The sequence below is a fragment of the Alternaria arborescens genome (assembly GCF_004154835.1).
Source record: "Alternaria arborescens strain FERA 675 chromosome Unknown contig_5, whole genome shotgun sequence".
Taxonomy (NCBI): Eukaryota; Fungi; Ascomycota; class Dothideomycetes; order Pleosporales; family Pleosporaceae; genus Alternaria; species Alternaria arborescens.
In genome coordinates, this window is record NW_021167860.1 from 194,251 (window position 1) to 215,449 (window position 21,199).

Consider the following 21,199-nt stretch of genomic DNA (forward strand, 5'->3'; position numbering starts at 1 on the left):
GGGGTTGCTGGTGCCTGAGGTTTGTATAGAGAAGGCCCACATTTGCAGGCTGCAACAGGGGCTAGATGCACGAGCATTTATCCGCTAACTAATCGAGGTAAGGCGTATAATTAGTATTGCTTATAGCAAGGCATACGTATATAGACTTCGAGGCAATGGAAAAAAGTCGCTGTCTACCCACAGGCTGTTCATCGCGTTACAGTAAGAAAAGAGATATCGGCCTGACTTCACCGTCCAAGTATCATCTCGCCGGCCCCTCCAGAGTGTTCCGTCGACTAGGCATCCTCGGATCCCTCTTCCCCATCGTAACCTCTAGCGCCTGCACCAAAGCCGTCCCATCATACCTCACAAAATTCTCCCCTTCGTGTTTCTTCCCATACACCCTTATCGGCTCGATGCCAATACTCTTAAGCTCATCTCGGTCCACCGCCGGAGTCCCCGGCCCCTGTAGATGGATGATGTGTGTCACGTACTTCTTATACTGGCTCTTATCCAGAGGACTAAACACATTCTTCGACTCTTCACATGCCTTTGCGATGGCGGCTATAAAATCAAGCGCGGAGTATGGGTCGGACGACGGCCCCGTCTCGCGATCAATTGTCGAGTTTAGAATCAGGATCTTATAGCGGATAGCTGGGTTGCCAACAGCCTCTCCAATTCCTTTGAGTACCAAAGAAGGAATGATGGACGTGTATAGCGAGCCGATGCTGTATATAACAGCCTGAGCATCATTCAGCGCACTCAGCACCGTTGGATTGGCCGAGAGCCGGATTTCCTGGCCGTAGGGGTTGATGTACCACAGCCTTTCTATTCTTGCTGATAGCTCCTCTTCGTCGGCTTTGGAAAAGGTGATGTATTGTTTCCGGAGGGTGGGGAGCGAGCCGGGGAGATTGGCGTCTTCGATTCGATCGTGCTGTTCTGTTTCGTCAATGGCTGGGGCGTCTGAGCCGGGCACTAGGGCGGTTGAGATGGAGGGGTGGGAGATGGAGTTTTGGCCGGTGATGGTGTCGCCGTTTGCGAGGCTCACGGAGATGTGGTGGGTGAAATTGGTGTTTATTGCGGGGAGAACGGAAGTGTGGCTGGGAACGGAACATATGCTGGAGAGGAGGTAAATGGCAGATTCGAAGGAGCCGGTGAACAGGCGAGCGCTAGAAACGTTAATTTTCGACGGTTTCAATGATAATAAGAAGGTAGAGGGGAGTCTGCGATAGCCAGAGCGAGAAACACAACATGGGATTGCGAGACAGTGTATGAATAGAAGAACACACAAAGCTTCAGATGAGCGACTGTACATACCCAGTGAGAAATAGATTACCGATGCTTGCACCTGAAAAGTCAAAATTTGATGAAGGTCGACGACGCTTGACGATTTCGTATGCGACAACGTTCAGTATCGACCGTACTAGCTCTTTCTTCGCGGTTGAAATATTCGTCCAGAGTGCATGTTCAGCCTCTACAATCTGTAACCACTCTTCTCTTGCCGAGGAACGTTCTTTGGGTAATCTATGGTTGAAGAAGGTCTTGATGGCTGCTTTCTCGCTATCATCATGATCGGGGTCATCCGGGATTAGACGGACGAGACGACCTAGGCGGATTAGTATAGATCGACAAACTTTATTCGGTATGCGCGTACTCCTTACATCACCGATACCTGCCACTGTTAGTGTTGTGCTACTCTTGCACCAAACGTTGCGTACCTGGCCCTCCGAAAACGCGTATCAGCTCAGACGAGCTTCCGCCGTTATCACTGATAGGAATGACGTAGCTCAGCGGGCACCTTTTGTCTTCTCTTACTTTCTTGAACACATCGACTAGATTGTTGGCTGCGCTGCCGCCGGAGAAAACAACAATGCCTTTGGCTCTGAGGGTGCCGTTCGTCGTTAAAGAGACCGGGGTTGAGTTGTGGCCATGAGGCCAAAGGAAGTTCTCGGTAGACATGACAAGATACGTGGAGCAAGTTTTGACCACATGGGTCTTTGGGGCGGTCTTATCAAGTCATATTGATGTTGACAGAGTGTTCGTTAACATGGATGTTCTTTCACAAGCTCAGAATAGCAGAGGCAAGAGTCATGCACTAATCCGTTAGGGTAGTGTAGCGCGTTACTCGACTAGGCAATATCTCGCATTCAAGGCACGTTTTGACATTGGCTGAGCGATTATGTTTTTGCATTTGTGGTTGATTTTCAAATGGGATATGTACAAATCGAGTCACCAGCCAAGATTTGGTGGAAAGCTGCTCTGCGCGCAGATGCAGCCCCCACGGATATGGCACCCCCAAACTTAGCCCATCATGAAGACTGAATGCAGCGTATGATATCTCAGGTCCCGGCATAATTGCGATGACGCTCTAGACGTGTATACCGCTGCCAGCTCCCAGCTTTATCTACCCCTCACACACCCGCGTCATGCCATTGCAGGTGACAGCACCTTAGGAGGTACCGGTAGCCTCCTCACGCTCCTTCCTTCGCTGTCTCTTCTCGAGTAGGGCGTCTCGTCGGTCGGCCAGGAGTCGGAATTGCCGTTGCTCAACACCAGTGAGCCAGTAGCCGAAACTGCCACCGGCGCCGGCGTAGATGGGGTAGACCCAGAGAGACTCCTTGTTGAAGAGGGGGCGCATCTCAATGCCCAGCTGCCATAGCCTCGCGGCAACACCTGGTAAAGGTTGTCAGCAGAGTCCTTGGTGGGCACGCGCAGGCGGTTGGGGACGTACCGAGCCCGCTCCAGAAGAGGACCTTGTGGACCATGGTGAATTGGGGTGATGGTGATAGTTGTGTTGGTATGAGAAAGTCGTCGCGTGCAGCAGCAGCAGCAATTGGGACGGATGTCGTGGAGGCGCGTTGTCACCGCTGTACTGGGATTATGGCTTGCGATGCTCCATTGTCAAGCTCGGAAATGCCAAGAACGAACCACCCACGCGGATGCGGAAGTAACGTCCGCCGACCTCACCTCCGCAACAATGCCGATTTCGCGACTCTCCTGATATTGCCTCTCACTTTTTCACTTCTCGTCCTACCATTCGTTCCTTGTAACCATTTTCGGCTGGGGCAGCAGCCTGGCGCCTCTACGTCATTCGCTGCTCGTCAGCCTCTCCCACCCCCGACATCCTGCGCCTGGCCGCGACACAAACGACACCAAAACGGCTGATCGCAACCACGACTAATCATCCATGGCGGAAGTCAGCCGCAAGCGCGCACCAGAGAGCGATGGCGCTGCGACTATGCGCAAGAAATTGAGGCCCTCGGAGCTCCCGCTTTCGCAGGCGAAACGATCAGCTATCGACAGCCTCGTGCACATGTTTCGCAAGAAGGGCGCATACGACGATATACGCAGAGACCTGATGAAGCAATACGTGTCAGGGGTGAGTGGCAAGATGTTTGTTATCCTAACACCGCAGGCTGACAATCACACTCTAGCCTGCTAAGGATGAACTGCAAGCCGCGCTCAAGGAGCTCGTCGATCGCGAAACTGACCGCAATCCCTCTCTGCTGTCCAAAGATCCCCGAATGGCAACCACGCTTATAGAAGGCGCTGGTGAGCGCAGCGACATCTACGGCAACATTATGAACACAGTCAACACTTTGTTGGATAAATTGATCGACGAGCATGGGGTGCCAAAAATGCGCGAGTACCGCATTCAGGAGATTGGAGCTGAAGCAGCCGCCGAGGAGGAACAGCGAGGTAGCAAGAGCGAAGAAGAGTGGGCTCAAGAGGCAGAAGCTCGCAGAGAGAAGCGAGAGGCCAAGCGGGAGAAGGAGCTGGAGGCAGAGCGCGAGAGAGAGCGCGAGGAGAAGGCAAAGAGGGAAGAACGCAAGCGCCGCGAGAAGGAAGAAGACGAAGCCCGTGAGAGAGAACGACAAGCGGAGAAGGAGCGGAGACGCAAGGAGCGGGAAGAGCGCGACAAGGAAGACGAGGAGCGTCGTCGCAAAGACCGAGAGAGGATTGACAAAGAGAGAGAAGAAGAGCGCCTGCGCCTCAAAAAGGAGCGAGAGGAGCACGAGAAGAGCCGAGAAGCCCGTCTCAAGAAGATCCGCGAAGAAGACGCCGAGCGAGAGCGTCGCATACAAGAGGAGCTTGACCGAGATCGAGGTGGGCGCCATCGTGGAGGCCGTGGCCGTAGCAGGACTCCCGAGCGCGATAGGGATCGTCGTGGACGAGACAGGAGCAGGCGAAGGAGCAGGACAAGAAGCAGATCACCCGAACGCCGTTCATCTATCAAGCCTGAAAACATCAAAGACATCAAGGTGGACGACGACTTGGCATTGCAACTTCTACTACAGGAGAGCGAACAAATGAAGAAATCACGACAGCGACCTGTCCTTGAGCGGTCCGAATCTCTGGAACCTCCTATGCGGAAGGCGCAGCCTCCCAAGTCGATTGTTCCTCGTGATCCTCGACTGGCCAGGCTCGACAGCAAACCCGCCTCACCCTCGCAACAGTCACCGAGCAAAGACGCCAAATCTCCTGCTCCATGTACGCCAGCCAAGGGCGAAGATGTCACCATGACAGACGCCCCATCAGCAGCGGAATCAGCCAAGGCCAGATGGGACAAACCACCCGAGCTGCCCTCGAAGCGAGGTCGTTCAAGATCCCGTAGCATCGCACGCAGCACCAGAAAGCGCAGCAGAACACGCTCGCACTCGCGCGGCAGCCGCCTCGACAGAGACCGACGTTCTTCCCGCTACGAAGACGACCGCCGTTCCCGCCGCGACGACGACAGACACTCCTACCGTCCGTCCCGCCGCGACGACCGAGACGACAAACTCTCGCGTCGCGACAGTCGGAGCCGCTCACGCGAAACCCACACCTCACGTCGTAAATCACGCTACGGAACACGCAGTCCCTCGCCGGCTCGCGACGAGCGGCGGAGAGACCGCGAACGTTCCCGTTCGAGGGGTGCAAGACGGGAGCGCTCCAGGAGCCCTGTACCTGCGCGCCGCCGCAATCGCTCGCGTTCCAGGAGTCCGGAGAATATCGATCGTTATGTCCCTGGGGGTGGGGGTGCTGCGGGCGGTAGTGCAAGGAAGCCACGCGACGATAGTCGGGACCGTGAGCGTGACCGCAAGCGCGATGACAGTCGTCCTCCTCCACGTAAAAGAGACGATAGTCGGGACCGCGGTGGACGTGGGTATCGGGCGAGGGACTACGATCGCTGGGATGGAGGGAGGGATAGGGATAGGGATAGGGATAGGGGCAGTAGGAGACTGGAGAGTGATTGCTACCAACCTGGTGATGGTGCTTCTGCTTCTGGTGCTGATGCTGAGGACAAGGAGCGAGATCGCGATCGTAAGCCTAGAGAGAGGAGCCGCGAAAGGAGTAGGGAGAGGAGTAGGGATAGGGGGCGTGATGATAGAGACAGGCGTAGACGGAGGAGTCGCTCGAGGAGTCGTAGTCGGGATCGACGGCGTTGATGCAGCTGTGGGGTTCCCTTCTTAGATGTATGATTATTGGTAGGCGTTTAATGCAATGCATGATAGGCAGTGGACGGGTCAAGTGCGCCTTGTTGGTGAGGCTATTGTTAGGATGCATGTGGCTTGCTTGTCGCTCTTCCTCTTTTGGACATGACACCCTTGTAGAGTCAAGAAGAAGCAGTAGCAAGGAAGGCAGCTTTTGAAAAATCTCATTCCAGTATTCCTATCAAGCAATTTTTCTCCCTTTTCCTTTCTCAATCTTGTCCGCACCCCTGCTTTGCTGCTTTGTCTGGGTTCTCGGCTACGATGGTGGTTGCCGCCGTCGTCAATGCCTGGCAGCATGACATCCTCAGCCGCACGTTCAGCCTCCACAAATGCAGAAGCATTACCCCGCTGGATGTGTGTTCACTTCTTAGTCTTCTTGCAGTAATTTATTAAATATCAGCTGGGCAAGATCGCGCTGTGAGCTGCGATTCTCGTACCTACTTTTCATCTTGTTACAAACATACAGTCGCATCGTCAACATAGTCATGGATTACATATATGACCGTTGGTTGGATCGAGTGGAAGGATACGACGTACATGCAATCGCTCGATCTCCCGCCGAACAAATCCGCATCGATACCTCTGCCGCCCTGCCTCGAAATGTTAGTCTTATGCTCGAGCTCGATTTACAAGGGATTAAGCCTCCAAAGCTTCTCCCGCTGTCAGAGGTTCCGCCGGCTACGTTACAGACACAGATGCCAGAAACTGCGCAAATCTTCCTTTGCTCGTCACACAAAGACGCACGTTTCATTTTCGAACTCCGGCAGATCGAGTCTTCGGTAAGATATGTCGAAAGAGTAAATCACCAAAGAAACGGTCTCGAAAGATACGCCTTCCAATCCAACAACACATCAAGCGCCGACGAAGACCTGCTTATGCCATATGATCCGCGATGCCTCCTTGGTTGGCTTTCTATACAGCCTGGCCAGGTTCACAAGGTGCTCTTATCCGAATATGCTATGATACCATCAGAAAGGCGCATGAATCAGCTTGTCGTGCGCAGTCAAATACATATAATCCGAGGTGCCGGGAACCACTATACGGCTGTTTGGTTCGATTTCCGAGATCAGTACGACGTCAGCAGCGTATACAAGTTCAACGTACCTGGTGAAGAAATGTTCGGTGTACCTGACGAAGAAAAGGTCGGCGTACCTGACAATTCTGTCCCAGCCTCGATTTGGCAGCGGCGATTTGCTTGTCGATTCTTGGAAAGGCTCAATGAGCCTATACGCCATGCCATGGATTTTCCGAGTTTCTTATTGCTGAAACTTCTGAAAACTGATATCACGATATTCGAGAAGTTCATTCTGCTAGAACAGGAACTGCTACCTGTAGATACCCTTGCTCCTGTCGTTACGAAACACCTTGACAACCGCCTTGCCGGTCTCGAATTCACCCAATCGATTATACGAAAGGCTGAGGAGATGCATAGATTCGTTACTCATATGAGTGATCCTCGGGTTCTGGACCTTATCGCGAAGGAGTTTCGTGCAAACTACCAGAAAACCCTTTATCGACTCGAGATAGGAAGCTCGCTCCTGGTATCGCAGTTCAAGCATCTAGAGGAAGTGGCTGACAAACGCCTGGATGTATACAATCGGTTCGCGCAACAACGACAAGCTTTAAGTCTATCAGCCTTGACTTACTGTGCCGCATTTTTCCTGCCACTCTCGCTTGCTGGCACATTTCTCAGTATGAAAAGTCGAGCTATCGACTTACATCTGATAGTGTATGACTTTTGTGGCATCACCTCAGTATTTTGCACTCTCGCTGCATTTATCTACTTTCTTTCTTGGGCATGGTCTCACGTAAAGACAATTCATCTCAACCGACGTTTGAAGAAAGGCAAGACTCGGGTACCCCCATTAGGAGGATCATTGTCCACGCAGGTTATATGTGGTGTTGCATGGATATCAATGGTGTGCTCGTTTCTGGTTGGTATGCTGCACAATCTCCGATTGGGTCTGATCATGCTTTCTGTACCAGCCGCTCTCATTGGCCTGACAACAATCTATTTCTTTGGCCTTGGGTTATACTGGGGTTACCACGTGATGAAAGCAACTTTTGATGAGTATGCAAAGCGTGGAATGAACCTAATGAGGTACTCAAGGGAGAGATCAAGGCTGAGAACAAGCAGCGCCAACGAACCAAGTGTGGCATAGAACCCGGGTAAAGCTTTCGGTATGGAGATAAATGATGACCGCTATACGGAACCAATATATGTTATTATGAATGATCCTATATTGTTCCAATGCTACATGTACGCACCGTGTTCCTCGTCGTTTTTGGCTCTACTCCTTTTTGCCTTCCACCCTCCTCGCCTGAATCCGATTTCTCATTCCCAACATCTCATTCTGCACCCGAATCGCCATGGTCAACTGATATATCATTATACTGAGGATCACAAAGGCGATAGCAAGGAGAAAGAGAACGAATGTAAGGGTGCTGATGAGAGACTGAGTTTCCGCTGGGAGAACAATGCGCTGGTCGAAGGACACCATGATATCTACCGCAATCAGTCTCGAGCCTTTTAGGGCCTAGAAAACTGAAAATAGAGAAGGCTTACTGGTGGCGTTGTGGTGAAAAAGGTTGATCTTGCAGCCAATCGAGACGATCTATGGAGTAGGCCCAGAAATCCTTGCCGAGACCGTAACACGGACGTGTGAAAGCAATGATAGATTCCGTAGTTCCTATTGTAAGAGAACTCACACTGTTGTCTCACTACGCGTGTGCTGGCAAGACAGTGTCTCTCTGGTTTAGGCAGGTGGGGTAATATCATCCCCGCTTCCTAGGTGTACAGCGCGCCACTCGTCACTCCAGTCAAGCAGAAGTCTAATGTGGCATAAATTCAACGATGAACAATCTGGTGGGTGAGGACATACTAACTGCACATGTTTCCTATGTCAAGTATCCTATCCAATTCGCCGCTGACCATTTCTTGCCATCAATAGCACGCATAGAGAATATGCTTCGAAGATGAAATGCTTTGCAAAGCGAATATGTTGCAAAATGTACTTGGTCGCTTTGGTATGGGTACAAGTAGTGAATCACGTGATGAATATTATCCGTGCCTTCTACTATGGACGGCTCACATCGATGCCGGAATGTTCACGAACCGGTCGAAGGTTCTTCAATCAACGCTCAATGTTGCCTACATCCATTCACACCTCATCACAATCATGAAAGGCGGACTTTCACAAGTCTAGCCATTCATGGGTCAACTCAGAAACGCACAAGACCGTGACGTCATACTCAACATAGTGCCAAATTTACGACTACACAAGTAGGCGCACGCGACCAAGAACAACGCGAAGCTCCTAATGGATACATTGCATCTGTGAGGGCGGGACATCCATGGAGTTTGCCTATCGACATCTAGAACTGTTGCTAGTACGTCCAATGGATCCTTAGCCTCAAAGCTAGCAACGCAGGCTTATGCACACAGCCTCTGCACACAGCCTTAGATGTGAGGCTGTGCTCTGTCTACGATGTCGATACATAATGCTTTGGCTCTTCTCTGTAGGTAGATGAGAGGTTCTGAAAATCCTTGCCTAATTAGCTCGAGTCGCTGAGCCTTTCTTTACTTATACTATGATTGGAGACCCAGAGTTCGTCATTCTCAAATATCAGTCATGGCTCGATACCGCGAAATTCGAGAACAAGATTTTTGGGTCGATTGTTAAGGAGTATCTGAGACCGACGAACAACTATGTACCTGGTATGCACCCAGCGGTGAAGAGTACTGTTGGATGACGTACATGTTGAGCGTGTCTACACAACACTTTCTGACTGACAGTAGATTCGCCCCTACAATACAACTCGCACGACTTCCAGGAAGGAACGGTGACCGACTTTGTGCTCGCTAACACTGGAGCGAAAAGTCACGAAGGGAACGCGACTCTCGAATCCGTCGCTGGCTTATCATTCAAAGGCAGCACCGAAAGTAGCGTGGAGCTAAACGGCAAGCTCATTCGATACAAGCGGCTGCAGCAACATGACCAGTTTTGGAGCAAGCTCAAAGCTGATCGAGATGTCAAAGCGATCGTTCCTCGGTGGACGTCGCGTTATCGCGCGCCAGTGTGTCTTGTGGTAGGCATCATGATCTGCGAAGAGGTGGAACTCTTATTCGACGAGAAGCAAGCGCAGGAACGCGAGGTCAAGGGACAACTGCCTATCGGAAAAATCACCCTCGCGGCAGGTGTGCCAAATCCTACCGGCAGTACAGGAGATCCGCAGATTGGGTTCAACACGAATCGCCAAGTTGTTAACATGTTCAAGGGTGAGATCAACGAGAGTCGCATATTTGCCCTAGAGCTCAAGAAGATTACGACTGTGGGATGGATTCAGAAGGATCTAAAACTGAGGAGCCAGGGCCCTGATGTAGATTCTACAAGACTCGCTGCTGGAGAGTCGGATGAAGAGGACGAGGATGACGAGCGACTGAAGATTGAGGAGTTTGTTCTTGGCGAACTCAGTGCTGAAGATTATGGTAAGCTTTGAGGCTGAAAGGCGGAGTTGTTCAATCGTATATATATCTCAGTTGTAAATTCAGGCTTCTGGCTTCACCTGTATACTACATACTGCCCTGGGAACATAAGCTCGGAGGGCGGCTTTAAGTCGTGCTTTGATCTCCTCCTCCCGGTTTTCGTCTCCTGTAAAGTGATATCCTGGACTCACCCAGTCATAGCCATCTCTTTTGTGAGCTATTACTTCGAAGATCTTACGCATGCCTACTGGAGAGCAAGGTTTGATGTTCCAGCGGTGTTCTGGCAGATTTTTTCGAATGTAGTTAATCACGAATACGGCGACGGACACGGCCACTGGCGTTGCGATCGACGTGCCAGAAAGGTACTTCTGACCCGGCTCCTGGTTGTCGAAATCTTGTCTAGCCGTTGGCCAACAAGATTTAACGCAATCTCCAACGAAGCTGAAGTTATGTCCCAAGTCAACGGGCGAGGGGTTAAAGGATGAAGAGTTGCCTGAACCAGTAGCAGAGTGGATGCAGAGAACGCCGTCGTAGTCGCCAGGGTATGTACGTGGTTTGTTTCCAGCATCATTCGAAGCCGATGCAAAGACTATGATATCAGCCTTAATACAAGCGTCAATTGCTTCCTGCATTAAATCCGGATTACTAGAAATGCGGAAACCAAGGGAGAGTGAGATCATGTCCACTTTCCATGTCTTGCGCGCATGTTCAAGTGCCTGGATAATGGGACGTCTATCTTCACTTTCGCGGGATTCGATGACTTTCCCAATATAGAGATCGACGTTTGTTGTAAGATCAAGGATGATACCGGCTATATGAGTGCCATGACCGGAACGATCTACCATCGCATCATCGTCAATGAAAGACTTGTGATCACAGACGTTGCCTCTAATGTCGGGATTGGTGATATCTGCTCCAGTATCCAGTATCGCAACTTTGATCCTTGACTCAGACTGAAGGCTTGTTTTCTTCATCCGCAGCTTTTTGAATTCTCTATTCCATTCCCTGGCGGACTGACAGAGCTCTTTCGGGTATTCTTGGGCATTCGTTTTTCCGAAGAGCTCACAATGATCTGCTGTGGTTGGACTGTCCACCAGAGCGTCTGAGATTGTGTTGACTATTCCTTCTCCATTATCGTTTTGCTCATCAAATCTGACCTGCTTTTTCGTGCTGGTCTGCAGCTCTTTCTGGATAACTATATCGCTGATCACAGGTGATACAACTGTTGCCGGTGAGAAGACACGCGAGCCATTAGATATGCTGAGTCGATCTGGTTGGGATAACACCGAAGGACAATGAGAGTAACTTGTAGCTGGCCGCTCAAGGCCTCGATCCAGTGTCCTTCTCGCATCTAGTTTCTTGCCGACAGCCTTCTGGATCTGTTGCACAATACTGTGTATGATGTTTCTCGTCGCAGCCGCTTGCCCGCCTTGATGCCCCTGGGCGGACATACGTTTGTATTCTCTCGTGCAATTGAGTTGGAACCTGAAGCACATCTGAACCGCTTTCAGATACGATCGTTTCGATTCGCTCAAGTCTGCTAAGCGTTGATCGTAGATGTAATCCCCGAAATTGTCGGCGCCGTCATTGTTCATGTGCAAGTACTCAAGCGAGGCGCCACATTCGATTTCCATCAGAAGTCTAGCAAGGAAAGCGAACCTTGATTCGCATTCATTCTTGTCATTAGCACTAGATTCTGTGGTCTCAATTGGTAGAGCCGAACATCGGGCGTAAGGTAGATCGTGTATGTATCTCCCATCCGAGTTTGAGAGGAAATAGATAGAGTCTGGATCCCAGAACTTGATCAAGTGAGCATCTCCAAGAGTGATCAAAGAGCCTAGGACAAGTGTAGAAGCTAGGGTGCGTTTCTCTGTCTGTTCGAACTTTTGCAACCACGGCCGCCAGGGATCTGGGCCTGAGAAAGCACCTCTTTCAAGCAATTCCTTCAAGGTTCTCGACGGCTTCCCCTTTGTTGAAGCTGTAGAATTCAGGTCTCCATATGGGTCTCCATCTGGTTTAGCATAGACATAGAGGTTGCTCTGGGAAGTTGCAAGAGTGAGTCGGTCGCGATTTTCGAGATCTTTGATCTCGTCACAGAAGCTTTCAGCTGGATACCAGTCAACGTGATTCCTGCTCTCTTCATGTTAGACTTGATCTCGCCTCTCAGCTGCTTATGTTCGTAAACTGGAGTGCACATACCGATCAGCTAGTTCATGCAAATGGCTCTCACGCCATTCCGATGATGTGCAGCTAGTGAGATATAGATCCAGATGTTGTTCTCGAAAACGCTCGCAAGATGTAGGTTTATCCCATTCTGGTAGCTGAAGTAGAGCTTCGTGACATCCACTACAACCTGTATTCCTAATGTTGACAAGCCAGCTTAACAGTGTTTGCAAAGTGTTGATGCCCTTCTGCAGATGACTACGCGATCCACGAGGTTGCTCAACTTCTACTTGCTGTGTACTAGAACCCTCAAAGTCCCATGTCTCTGGTTGTGTGAGCCGGCTACAGAAGGTGTTGAAACTGTCTATCTGTTCCTTTATAACTTTGGGATCCGTGGTCACGAACAGCTTTCGTTCGCGGGAACCGGATGCCATGTGGAACCGCCATTCAGTGCTGCGCAACTCTTGTAACAGTCGATCGATTCTGGGATATTTGCTGCCGCTCTCAGATGGTGGTTCGGTCCATAGATTGGTGTCAACGATGCTCTCGAGAACCAGACATATCGAAGTTAGAGATGCGAAGACTTGATCTTGAGCGTCGTCATCGAGGCCGTTGTCGAACAGCGTGTCCAAGTCGTTCCTCCTCATCAAATTTCGTAACCCGTCTTCCAGAAGCAAAGCATTATTCTGGGCACCAATGTTTCCTGATAACGACTGCGACTTGTCAAGCTTCTGATAATTGGTTGTGTTCTGCAACCGATCCTTGTGAGATCTGAGCGATTTCAGGCGCCACCACTCCTCACTAAGGGAAATCTTTTGCGCAGCGCGCATGTTGCGACGTCAAATTCGATTTCATCAGTAACTTCGGATGGTTATCGAGTGCTGTTACCCATTCGCGCCCTATCTTGATGGATGCTGATGGGATCAAGCTGTGGCAACCGTCGGACTTCCAAGATCAGGAGCGGGGTTGGAGCTTTCAGCCGCACTTTAGACCCCCAACCAGGGGCCTCGGCCCTCACCTGCGTACACATCGCATGGCTTGACCAAGTCCTGACTCCTCATTTTGTCGCCTGCACTCACGTATCACTGATTGACGGTTATCTCAGCGTCATGGCCACCAGCAGGTCGGGTCTAGACGGCGACATCGACAGCAGCCTCGATGATGAGGCCGATGAGCAACCCATACGTCTCATGGCCGAAGATTGCGATGAAATGTTTCACGATTGCCTGGCACGCTCGGTCGTTTCTAAAGAGCATCCACTGCCTTTGGATGTTTTGTATATGATGGGAGAATACCAGCAACGCTTCAACGGGTGGTGCACATTCCTTGGTGTCTTTGCCAACGAGATCACTAACTTAGACTACCGGTTGCGAAACCATGAAGCTCTCCAGGATATGGTGATCAGAATGTTGGATATGTTGAGGCAAAACCTGTTTCTAGGTAAAAGACCTAGTACTTTGAGTCGTGAGCGCAGCTGATAGCACAAGTCACGATCTACAATCTACCAAGCGGGAAAGAAGAGCCAACCAACCCGATGCCACCGCCAACTGTTCACGAGGCTCTTACCGGAGTCAAGGAGGCTATTTCGCGGCTGAATAAGATTGGTGTTCTTATCAGATCCTCTTCCAAGTCTACCATCACGGCACGAGCTCGCAGGTTTGCATCACAATATCCGAAACTTGTACGACTAGCTGAGTTCGAGGACCGGTCACATATTGCACTTCAGTTTCTCTACCCGAACGCATCACGGACGTTAAGAGAGCAGCTTGTCGACTCGATGGGCGACAGATATGCGAAGCTCCGTTATGAGGCTCTTCGGTTTAAAGCAAACTACACTTCTGGAGCGTCTGCTCGAGATGTCCAAATCGCTATACAAAGAGATGGTACAGAAAATGCGCCTGGTAAAGTTCCAGACAGTCAAGTATGGCACCCTTCCAATGAGGAAGGTGACGAGGCCCAGGAAAAGAACCAAACGGCTCATATCGTGATCCCAACTTCGTCGATCGATACCGCAGGTTTGCCCCTGAACTTAGAGGAAGCAGTAAGTAAAAGCGTCCGCCACTCAAGGACTGGCAAGACTTTGATCGAGAACAATGGCCGTCTGAGAGAACCAGATCTGCCCAGCTTCCAAGAAGGCGAGAACATCACATCATGTGTATGGTGTCATCAGGTTGTGGATCGCTCCGTATTACATGCGACTCGGAAAAAGTGGTCAGAGGAAGGAAGACGCCATTATATGCGCGATCTGCAGCCATACATCTGCTTATCGGAAGACTGTCGTGAATCTCGGCCATCGTTCGCCTCCTCATTTGAGTGGTTCAATCATATGAGGTCGGATCACTCAGACTCCTGGTCATCAAGAATGCATAATCAGCCGGCCTGGATGTGCATTGCAAAACATGAAAATGACACTATCTACAGTTTTTCTCTCAAGGACGAACTGCTTAACCATATCCGTGTTCATCAATGCAAGGCTTGGGTGTGCACTGGCATACACGAAAACGACTCAACTTTCGCTTTCTCTTCCAGAAATGCATTGGTCCACCATATCCTCCATGATCAGTGCAACGGCAAGGATTTTTCAAATAGTGGCGATCTTGAACATCCTGAGTGTCTGGTTCAGATTGTGCGGAAGGCGTCTTCATGTCCGCTTTGCCTATTCTCGATGGAGGACCAATCTTCGAATAATCGAAACGCGTCACACGATGATGGGGAAGAGGGCACAGTGACCTCACAGGCAATGGCATCGCACATCGCTGACCACCTCCACCACGTGATGACCGTTTCTCTTCAAATTGTGTCAATCATGCAGGGTTCGCACGATGGATACGAAGGCGATGTTCAAAGCCAGTCGAGTAGGCCAAGCACTACACTCTCGGATCTCGATGACGAAGCAATGAGAAAGCGGTTCGACGACTTACCTGAAAGTGTTCAGGGATCTATGGATTGGCCTGACATTAGTGAGGTATCTTGGAAATCAGGTTCTGATGGGGCGCCGCTCGACGACTTACCTGGACATAGGGACGGGTCCTCCGAGCTTCGTGAACAGGATTTTGAGTCCTCGAGATTCGACACAGAGTATAGGATGACACCAGCAGTCGACGCGTCTAATCAACTTGACGTTTTCTTCGCTAATTCTTCTCTGAGACAAGAACGGTACACTGAACTTGAGATCCAACAAGTCTCCTTACTATTGCAACGATTTAATCCGTCATGGAGCACACTTCCAAGAATATACGTGATCCTTCGGGCTATCGACTGTCTGGGCTCACTTGACACTTTCATCGACCTGGGCATCTCCGATTATTGGTTTCCCTTCACTGAGCGAGACGTCCCGTCATGCATCCCCCCTCGCAAGCGTTTACAGTATGTGGCCGCGCAGGATCTAGTGAGGACTGACCCGAGAAACTTTGAGTGCGGCCTGCATTCCTTCTTCCGGACTGGCGATCTTACTCCGCTCGAGATAAGAGGACGCATCAATTCTGGAGGCACTAGGTGGGTCTGCCGGGTTCTTAGCTCGAGAAGTGGCAAAGAGTATGTAATGAAACGAGCAGACCGGTTTTTCAGAGATTCTTCCTGGAAAGAATTAATTGACCAAATCAGTATCATGAAGGATCTACGACACCGCCACGTAGTGAAAACCGTTGGGAGCTACAGTGATCCAGAATTCATAGGACATATCATGTCTCCCGTTGCTGACATGGACCTGGCTGCCTACCTAGCGAAGGCCGACGAAATTAAACACGGAGAGCTGCGGACCTTTTTCGGCTGTCTAGCTCGAGGACTTCAATTCCTACACGGGAGAGGTATACTACATGAAGATATACAACCTCGCAATATCTTGGTACATCAAGGGAATGTCCTGTATACAGATATCGGGCAACCATCTTGTCAATACGACAAAGACCGCACCATGTTGGCTCGTATGTCGCTGAGGTACGGTGCTCCTGAGTTAGCAAATCAACAGCCCGCAAGCAAGTCGTCCGACATCTGGAGCCTGGGGGTCGTCTTTCTCGAGATGGGTGCGGTGATTCAGGGCGTGACGGTGGATTATATCTATAAATTTCTCCAGAAGCATGGGATGAGACAGCCGTATCCGCGGGGGGATATTCCTAGCATTGATGTTTTTATTGCTGGGCTCAAGAATGGTGCAAATCATGCCGACAATTTATCACTTGAGTGTGTCAAAGAGATGCTTGTGTCAGAACAAGAGCTACGGCCTACAGCATCATCGTTGGTGAAATCTCTCAAGAGAAGGGACGTAGAAAAGGCTTTCTTTGGGACCTGCTGCTCGGATTTCATGATGGAAGGGTCGCCTCTGTCAACGTGGGATGATAAAAAGGTCCCGTGCTTTCCGACATCTGCCACTACTTTTAATTTTTCATGATGCAAGGGCAGTCTCCTATACTGTAGTATGATAAAAGGGTCTCGTGTGGAGGGTTACAAGAAGAAGAAGCGCTTTTGTTCCTAGAGGGCATCTCTCTTCACCTCTTTCCTAGTAGCGACAGCTATCGTAGAAATTTTCTATGAATCTTCACCCCGCGATCGCGGGTCGGAGACCTATCTATTGGCTTACAGCCCAACATTTTGCTGCGTTACAATAGTCAATTCGGTCTTTGAGGCTATTAGATTTCGGTAGCCGCTCGCTACGACGAGGTAGCACCGGAGGGATAGAGAAATGAGGACCATGTCCCTCTAGAGCAGCCCTTATACATGTAGTCACCCCCGCGCGGCGAGTCTAACGGGCTGCTCGATCTCTGACTAGACTAGACCATGTTCACTTTACCCGATGTATTGTTGTACTAAAAACACCACTTGTTTTTGCCATCGCCGTGGTGATCGAGATTTCTGGACAGGTTAGGACAAAAAGGTTTTAGGAAAGTGATAAGGACAATGTTGGGGCTGGGAATCATTAACGCTAGTGAGTTGAATGTAGCATGAACATAACGGCAAGAATTTGAATATAGGAACACCACGTAGCTTGATGCGGATTTTGCGTTGACCATCGTATTTAATTCGCCTTCAGTAAATTTTTCGCCGACCTCCCCTCATCATCACTTAGGTTAGCGACCTCATCCACCCTCGTTTCAACAATCTTTCCCTGCTCTTCCAGCGGTACACCCTCATCATCCACTTCCAACAATACCGTTCGCTTCCCCTTCTTCCGATGAAACTTCACTTTTTTCTCTCTTTTCGGTGACCCAGAACCAGTATCCGATTGAGTTGATGGAGAAGATGATGGCGGCCCGTTATGACTACGCAGCGCGCTCTTGAGCGGAACACTACTTACCTTGTTAAGCGGCGACAATGGTTCGTTCATGATGATGAAACCTTCTACAATGGGAGTTGCAGGCTCGTCTTCCACATCCATCACCGCCTCCCCAAAATCGGCCTCCCAGTTCTCTTTTTGCCAGTCTCGCACGACGCCTGGTTCTATCCGCAACCACTTCTGTCCCGCATCTTCCTCTCCAGGCGCCGGCATGCCTTCTACGTGCCAGTATAAGAGGTAGTTGTAGGTACCAGCATTCCACCTTAGACCGGTGCAGTCTTCCACCAGCACACCCGTTGTTACGTACCATTCGATATTTCGTTCTTTCATCGCGGCAAAGGCAGCGGGATCGCCGATGCGGTAGCGCTTACCGACTGGAAATTGCCAGCGAAAGGGGAGGGGGCGGAGCTCGTCGAGGGAGGAGGCCCGAGAGCGGATTGATGAGGGTAAGGTGTTTAGAAGTTTTTGAGTAGATGGCTGATGTGTCGGGCCGTGTGGGATGCGGGAGTCGGTTGCGACCCCGAGCAGGCCTTTGACCCTATCTTCTGTGCTCTCATCTAGTGCGTGGCATCGTGCTCGAGGCGCGAGATGAGTTGGGGGTATACATTCTGCTGGCTCTGATATCTCTAGTGCACTGCCTTCTCGCCGGATTGCTATCGATGCATCCGCTAGCAGGCCCAACCTGAATGTGCTACCTGGGCTTGTATGTCCTGTACCAGGAGCGTAATCGAGGTCAGTCTCTATTGAGGTTTCTGGGAGATGCTTGGCAAGTTTAGGATAGTCGCCGCATACCACAAAGTCCTCAGTCATGTTGCGCATAGCGTGGGTAACTGCTTCCAACTCTTTTGATACTCGGCTTTTGCTCAATATTAGCAGAGAATAGCAAGTCACAAGCAGACTTACACCAATGCGATAAACAATGGCGCAACTAGATAGTCTTGTTATAGAAGATTGGTGTGAGCAAGATTTTGCCTTAACTATATGGTCGCTGTGATGCCCTGCGACGAAGACAGAAGCTTAGCTGGCGGTTCTTGACGTTCCGCGTCCCTATATTCATGTTGCAGGAGGTCGATAGTCTTCATGCACCAATGCTTCAATGTGTTGAATGAACGCAATAGGTGTGTGATGGGATCTCAGCAGATCTCAGCTGGCGGTGATGGCACCCCTTGCATTGGGATATTCCAGCAGTAGCCACCTGCAGCATCGTGGCGTGACCACGGCAAGCTGTGACCAGCGCACAATGAACGTCACAACGTTAATTCCCTAGTGAACTGACTCTCCGGGAATCAGCACAGCGCATTCGATGCATTTTCGAGAGAATCTTGGCGTAGGTCAATAAGATGAGGTTGGTAGTGTAGAAGCAGGGACAGGTGCCAAGACGGATTACCGAGACGATCCCGGTTAGAGGTGCAGTGGCGTGCAGGCTACGGGACGGCCTGGTCACGTATCTTCTCCATTGCGCGTGCGACGCCTTCCGTATTGGCTGACCGGCCTGCTGCCTTCCCTTTGATCTTCGACGTCCTTCTCTTCACAGCCGGCAATACACTCCTTCACCTGCACCGGCCCGCTGCTTCGCCTATCTTCTTCTGCACTACCACGTTGCTTTCACCTACAAACTTTAACTAGTGCTGCGTGCCGTCATGTTTGCTCCCGGCAAGCCCAAGATCAAAACGAGAACCGTCCTCGTGAAGAAAGCACCCACCCCCACAGCGAACCCCTCACCGTCACCACACACACGACCAGGCAACGGCACACGTAGTCACAGCGCATCAGGGCCGCCATCGAATCGATACCAGTCCACCCCGCGCTCGCAAGCAGCCGCACGGGAACCAGCGCGCAAGTCGGTTTCCGTGTCGCGTGTCGACACTCGCAAGCGCAAGGGCACCGATACACCGCAATGGGCAAGCAGCGACGAATCCAGCGATGATGAGGACAGTGACCGGCTGGGCGTCAAGCGACGGAGAACGCGGCCCGCGAGTAATAGTATTGAGCCTATGAGTCTGAACCGCGCACTCGAGCCGGACTTGAAGAGACGTATACGAACAGAGGAGGCAGACACAAAGGCCAAGGCGAACGGGACTTCGAACGGGACATCAAATGGAGTTGCAAACGGCACAAACGGCACGTCGGATATGCTGAAGATGGCACAGGAAAACGCCGCCTTCAGGAAGAAAAAGGCCGTGTCGGGGAAGAGCACACTAAAACACGGTTTCGAAATGACAAAAGACGACGTCGCAAAAGCCTACAAATCCGCATTCCCCGGTAGCGAGAAGAAGTTCACTGTCGAACTCCAATACCCCAGCCTATCACGCCCCGAGAAATTCGAAGCCGTAGCGCGCAAAGAGGTAGACGAAGAATACAGCCCCCTAGACGACATCTACTTCAGCATAGAAGAAATCATCCAGCACTATCTCCCACCCGACCTCGCTGCCGAACTCTCCTCCGACGCCCTAGGTACCGTCCGCCTCCTAAAGCGCGCCGTAACCAAAGACGACCCGGAACTCTTCAAAGCTGAACTCGCCAAATTCAACAAGCTGATCAAGGACCAATATGCAGATGGCACCATACCACGTATCCTCGACGACATGCACGCCATCCCCCTCAGCCTCGTCAAGCGCATAACAGCACAATCCTACAACCGCATCGTCTCCCCACACGCACACCGCCTGCGCAAAGTCGAAGGAAAAGAGACCACCTACGGCGAACTCTTGACGCCTTTTGTCCACAAAATCTTTGCGCAAACAGGGCTAAACAGCACACACACGTTTGTTGATCTGGGTTCCGGTGTAGGCAACGTCGTCCTACAATCCGCTCTCCAAACCGGCGCCGAATCCTGGGGCATCGAGAAGATGAAACTAGCCGCCTCCCTCGGATCGGAACAAGCTGCCGAACTCAAAGCGCGCAGTAAACTCTGGAACATTACGCTCGGTCGCATCGAGCTTATCGAGGGGGATTTCTTGGAATCCCCGGAGATTGATGAGGTGCTGAGAAGAGCGGATGTCGTGCTGGTGAACAACAAGGTGTTTGGCGAGACGCTGAATAATTTGCTGTTGCAGAAGTTTTTGGATCTCAAACAGGGATGCAAGGTGGTTAGTCTGGAGAGCTTCGGTGGGGGTGCCAAGCAAGGGGTTAGGAATGAACAGAGTATTGCGGGATTGTTTGATGAGGAGAAGTATGAGAGTGGGACCAACAGCGTTAGTTGGGCGGGCGAGAGTGTTGAGTATTTCATCGCGGAGAAGGCGAGGTGAGGGGCGTGTGTTTTTTGGTAGTCGTGGTGATCTCTTGATATTTCTTTAGATGGGGCGGAAATATACTAGGGAGGATAGCTAAAGGTTTGTACTATACGGGAAGAGCTGGGAGGTCAAGGCAGTCTTTGGACATGTTTTCTGGATATTTACAACAGCAACAAACAAAGGGGACGGGTGGGCGAGCGAGCGAGCAAAGGCGGAACCAGTCAACTTTTGAGCATAGCACGTCTGGCGTTTGATTTCACATCAATACCCCTCCTATCTCTTTATGTAGCTATACCAACCACAAAACTAAACAAGCTATAAGTGGAATCAGTTTTATGCCATATGTCTACCTCGTGAACGATTTGGGTCTTGTACTTGTGTTATATCCAAGCTCCAAATTCTTACGTCACTTCATCCATGCTCCATTTTTGTCATATTGAAAGAGCACTTTGGTTGTATTATATATACCGAAGGATAGTAAAGAGCGCCATCCGCTCCATGTATATATATAACCCAGAATTAACCAGATCCCCAACCTATCCCGCCAAACACCATATATGCAATATGTATCGTAAAGGAGCGTGTATCGGGTATC

The 21,199-nt window shown here is 50.7% G+C and overlaps 8 protein-coding genes across 8 annotated transcripts; 4 read left to right on the top strand and 4 right to left on the bottom strand.

Annotated features, from left to right (window-relative positions):
- Window positions 1-241: 241 nt before the first annotated feature.
- On the bottom strand, window positions 242-1,938 carry AA0111_g2726 (hypothetical protein; the record flags this gene model as incomplete). The annotated part of the gene is made up of 4 exons (XM_028648529.1): window positions 242-1,148; window positions 1,297-1,585; window positions 1,634-1,651; window positions 1,698-1,938. 4 exons carry the CDS (start codon window positions 1,936-1,938, stop codon window positions 242-244), a joined length of 1,455 nt encoding a protein of 484 aa, XP_028509599.1.
- Window positions 1,939-2,428: 490 nt separating this feature from the next.
- AA0111_g2727 (hypothetical protein) lies at window positions 2,429-2,744 on the bottom strand (the record flags this gene model as incomplete). The annotated part of the gene is made up of 2 exons (XM_028648530.1): window positions 2,429-2,652; window positions 2,711-2,744. 2 exons carry the CDS (start codon window positions 2,742-2,744, stop codon window positions 2,429-2,431), a joined length of 258 nt encoding a protein of 85 aa, XP_028509598.1.
- A 422-nt stretch (window positions 2,745-3,166) lies between these two features.
- On the top strand, window positions 3,167-5,408 carry AA0111_g2728 (hypothetical protein; the record flags this gene model as incomplete). The annotated part of the gene is made up of 2 exons (XM_028648531.1): window positions 3,167-3,358; window positions 3,414-5,408. 2 exons carry the CDS (start codon window positions 3,167-3,169, stop codon window positions 5,406-5,408), a joined length of 2,187 nt encoding a protein of 728 aa, XP_028509591.1.
- Window positions 5,409-9,044: 3,636 nt separating this feature from the next.
- AA0111_g2729 (hypothetical protein) lies at window positions 9,045-9,953 on the top strand (the record flags this gene model as incomplete). Its single annotated transcript, XM_028648532.1, has 2 exons — window positions 9,045-9,171; window positions 9,253-9,953. The coding sequence occupies 2 exons, from the start codon at window positions 9,045-9,047 to the stop codon at window positions 9,951-9,953; spliced, it is 828 nt and encodes a 275-aa protein (XP_028509590.1).
- A 48-nt stretch (window positions 9,954-10,001) lies between these two features.
- AA0111_g2730 (hypothetical protein) lies at window positions 10,002-12,932 on the bottom strand (the record flags this gene model as incomplete). The annotated part of the gene is made up of 2 exons (XM_028648534.1): window positions 10,002-12,069; window positions 12,139-12,932. The coding sequence occupies 2 exons, from the start codon at window positions 12,930-12,932 to the stop codon at window positions 10,002-10,004; spliced, it is 2,862 nt and encodes a 953-aa protein (XP_028509318.1).
- A 279-nt stretch (window positions 12,933-13,211) lies between these two features.
- On the top strand, window positions 13,212-14,550 carry AA0111_g2731 (hypothetical protein; the record flags this gene model as incomplete). Its single annotated transcript, XM_028648535.1, has 3 exons — window positions 13,212-13,542; window positions 13,590-14,257; window positions 14,524-14,550. 3 exons carry the CDS (start codon window positions 13,212-13,214, stop codon window positions 14,548-14,550), a joined length of 1,026 nt encoding a protein of 341 aa, XP_028509319.1.
- Window positions 14,551-17,113: 2,563 nt separating this feature from the next.
- AA0111_g2732 (hypothetical protein) lies at window positions 17,114-18,181 on the bottom strand (the record flags this gene model as incomplete). Its single annotated transcript, XM_028648536.1, has 1 exon — window positions 17,114-18,181. The coding sequence occupies one exon, from the start codon at window positions 18,179-18,181 to the stop codon at window positions 17,114-17,116; it is 1,068 nt and encodes a 355-aa protein (XP_028509316.1).
- Window positions 18,182-19,011: 830 nt separating this feature from the next.
- Window positions 19,012-20,619, top strand: AA0111_g2733 (hypothetical protein; the record flags this gene model as incomplete). Its single annotated transcript, XM_028648537.1, has 1 exon — window positions 19,012-20,619. The coding sequence occupies one exon, from the start codon at window positions 19,012-19,014 to the stop codon at window positions 20,617-20,619; it is 1,608 nt and encodes a 535-aa protein (XP_028509317.1).
- Between the last annotated feature and the right edge of the window lie 580 nt (window positions 20,620-21,199).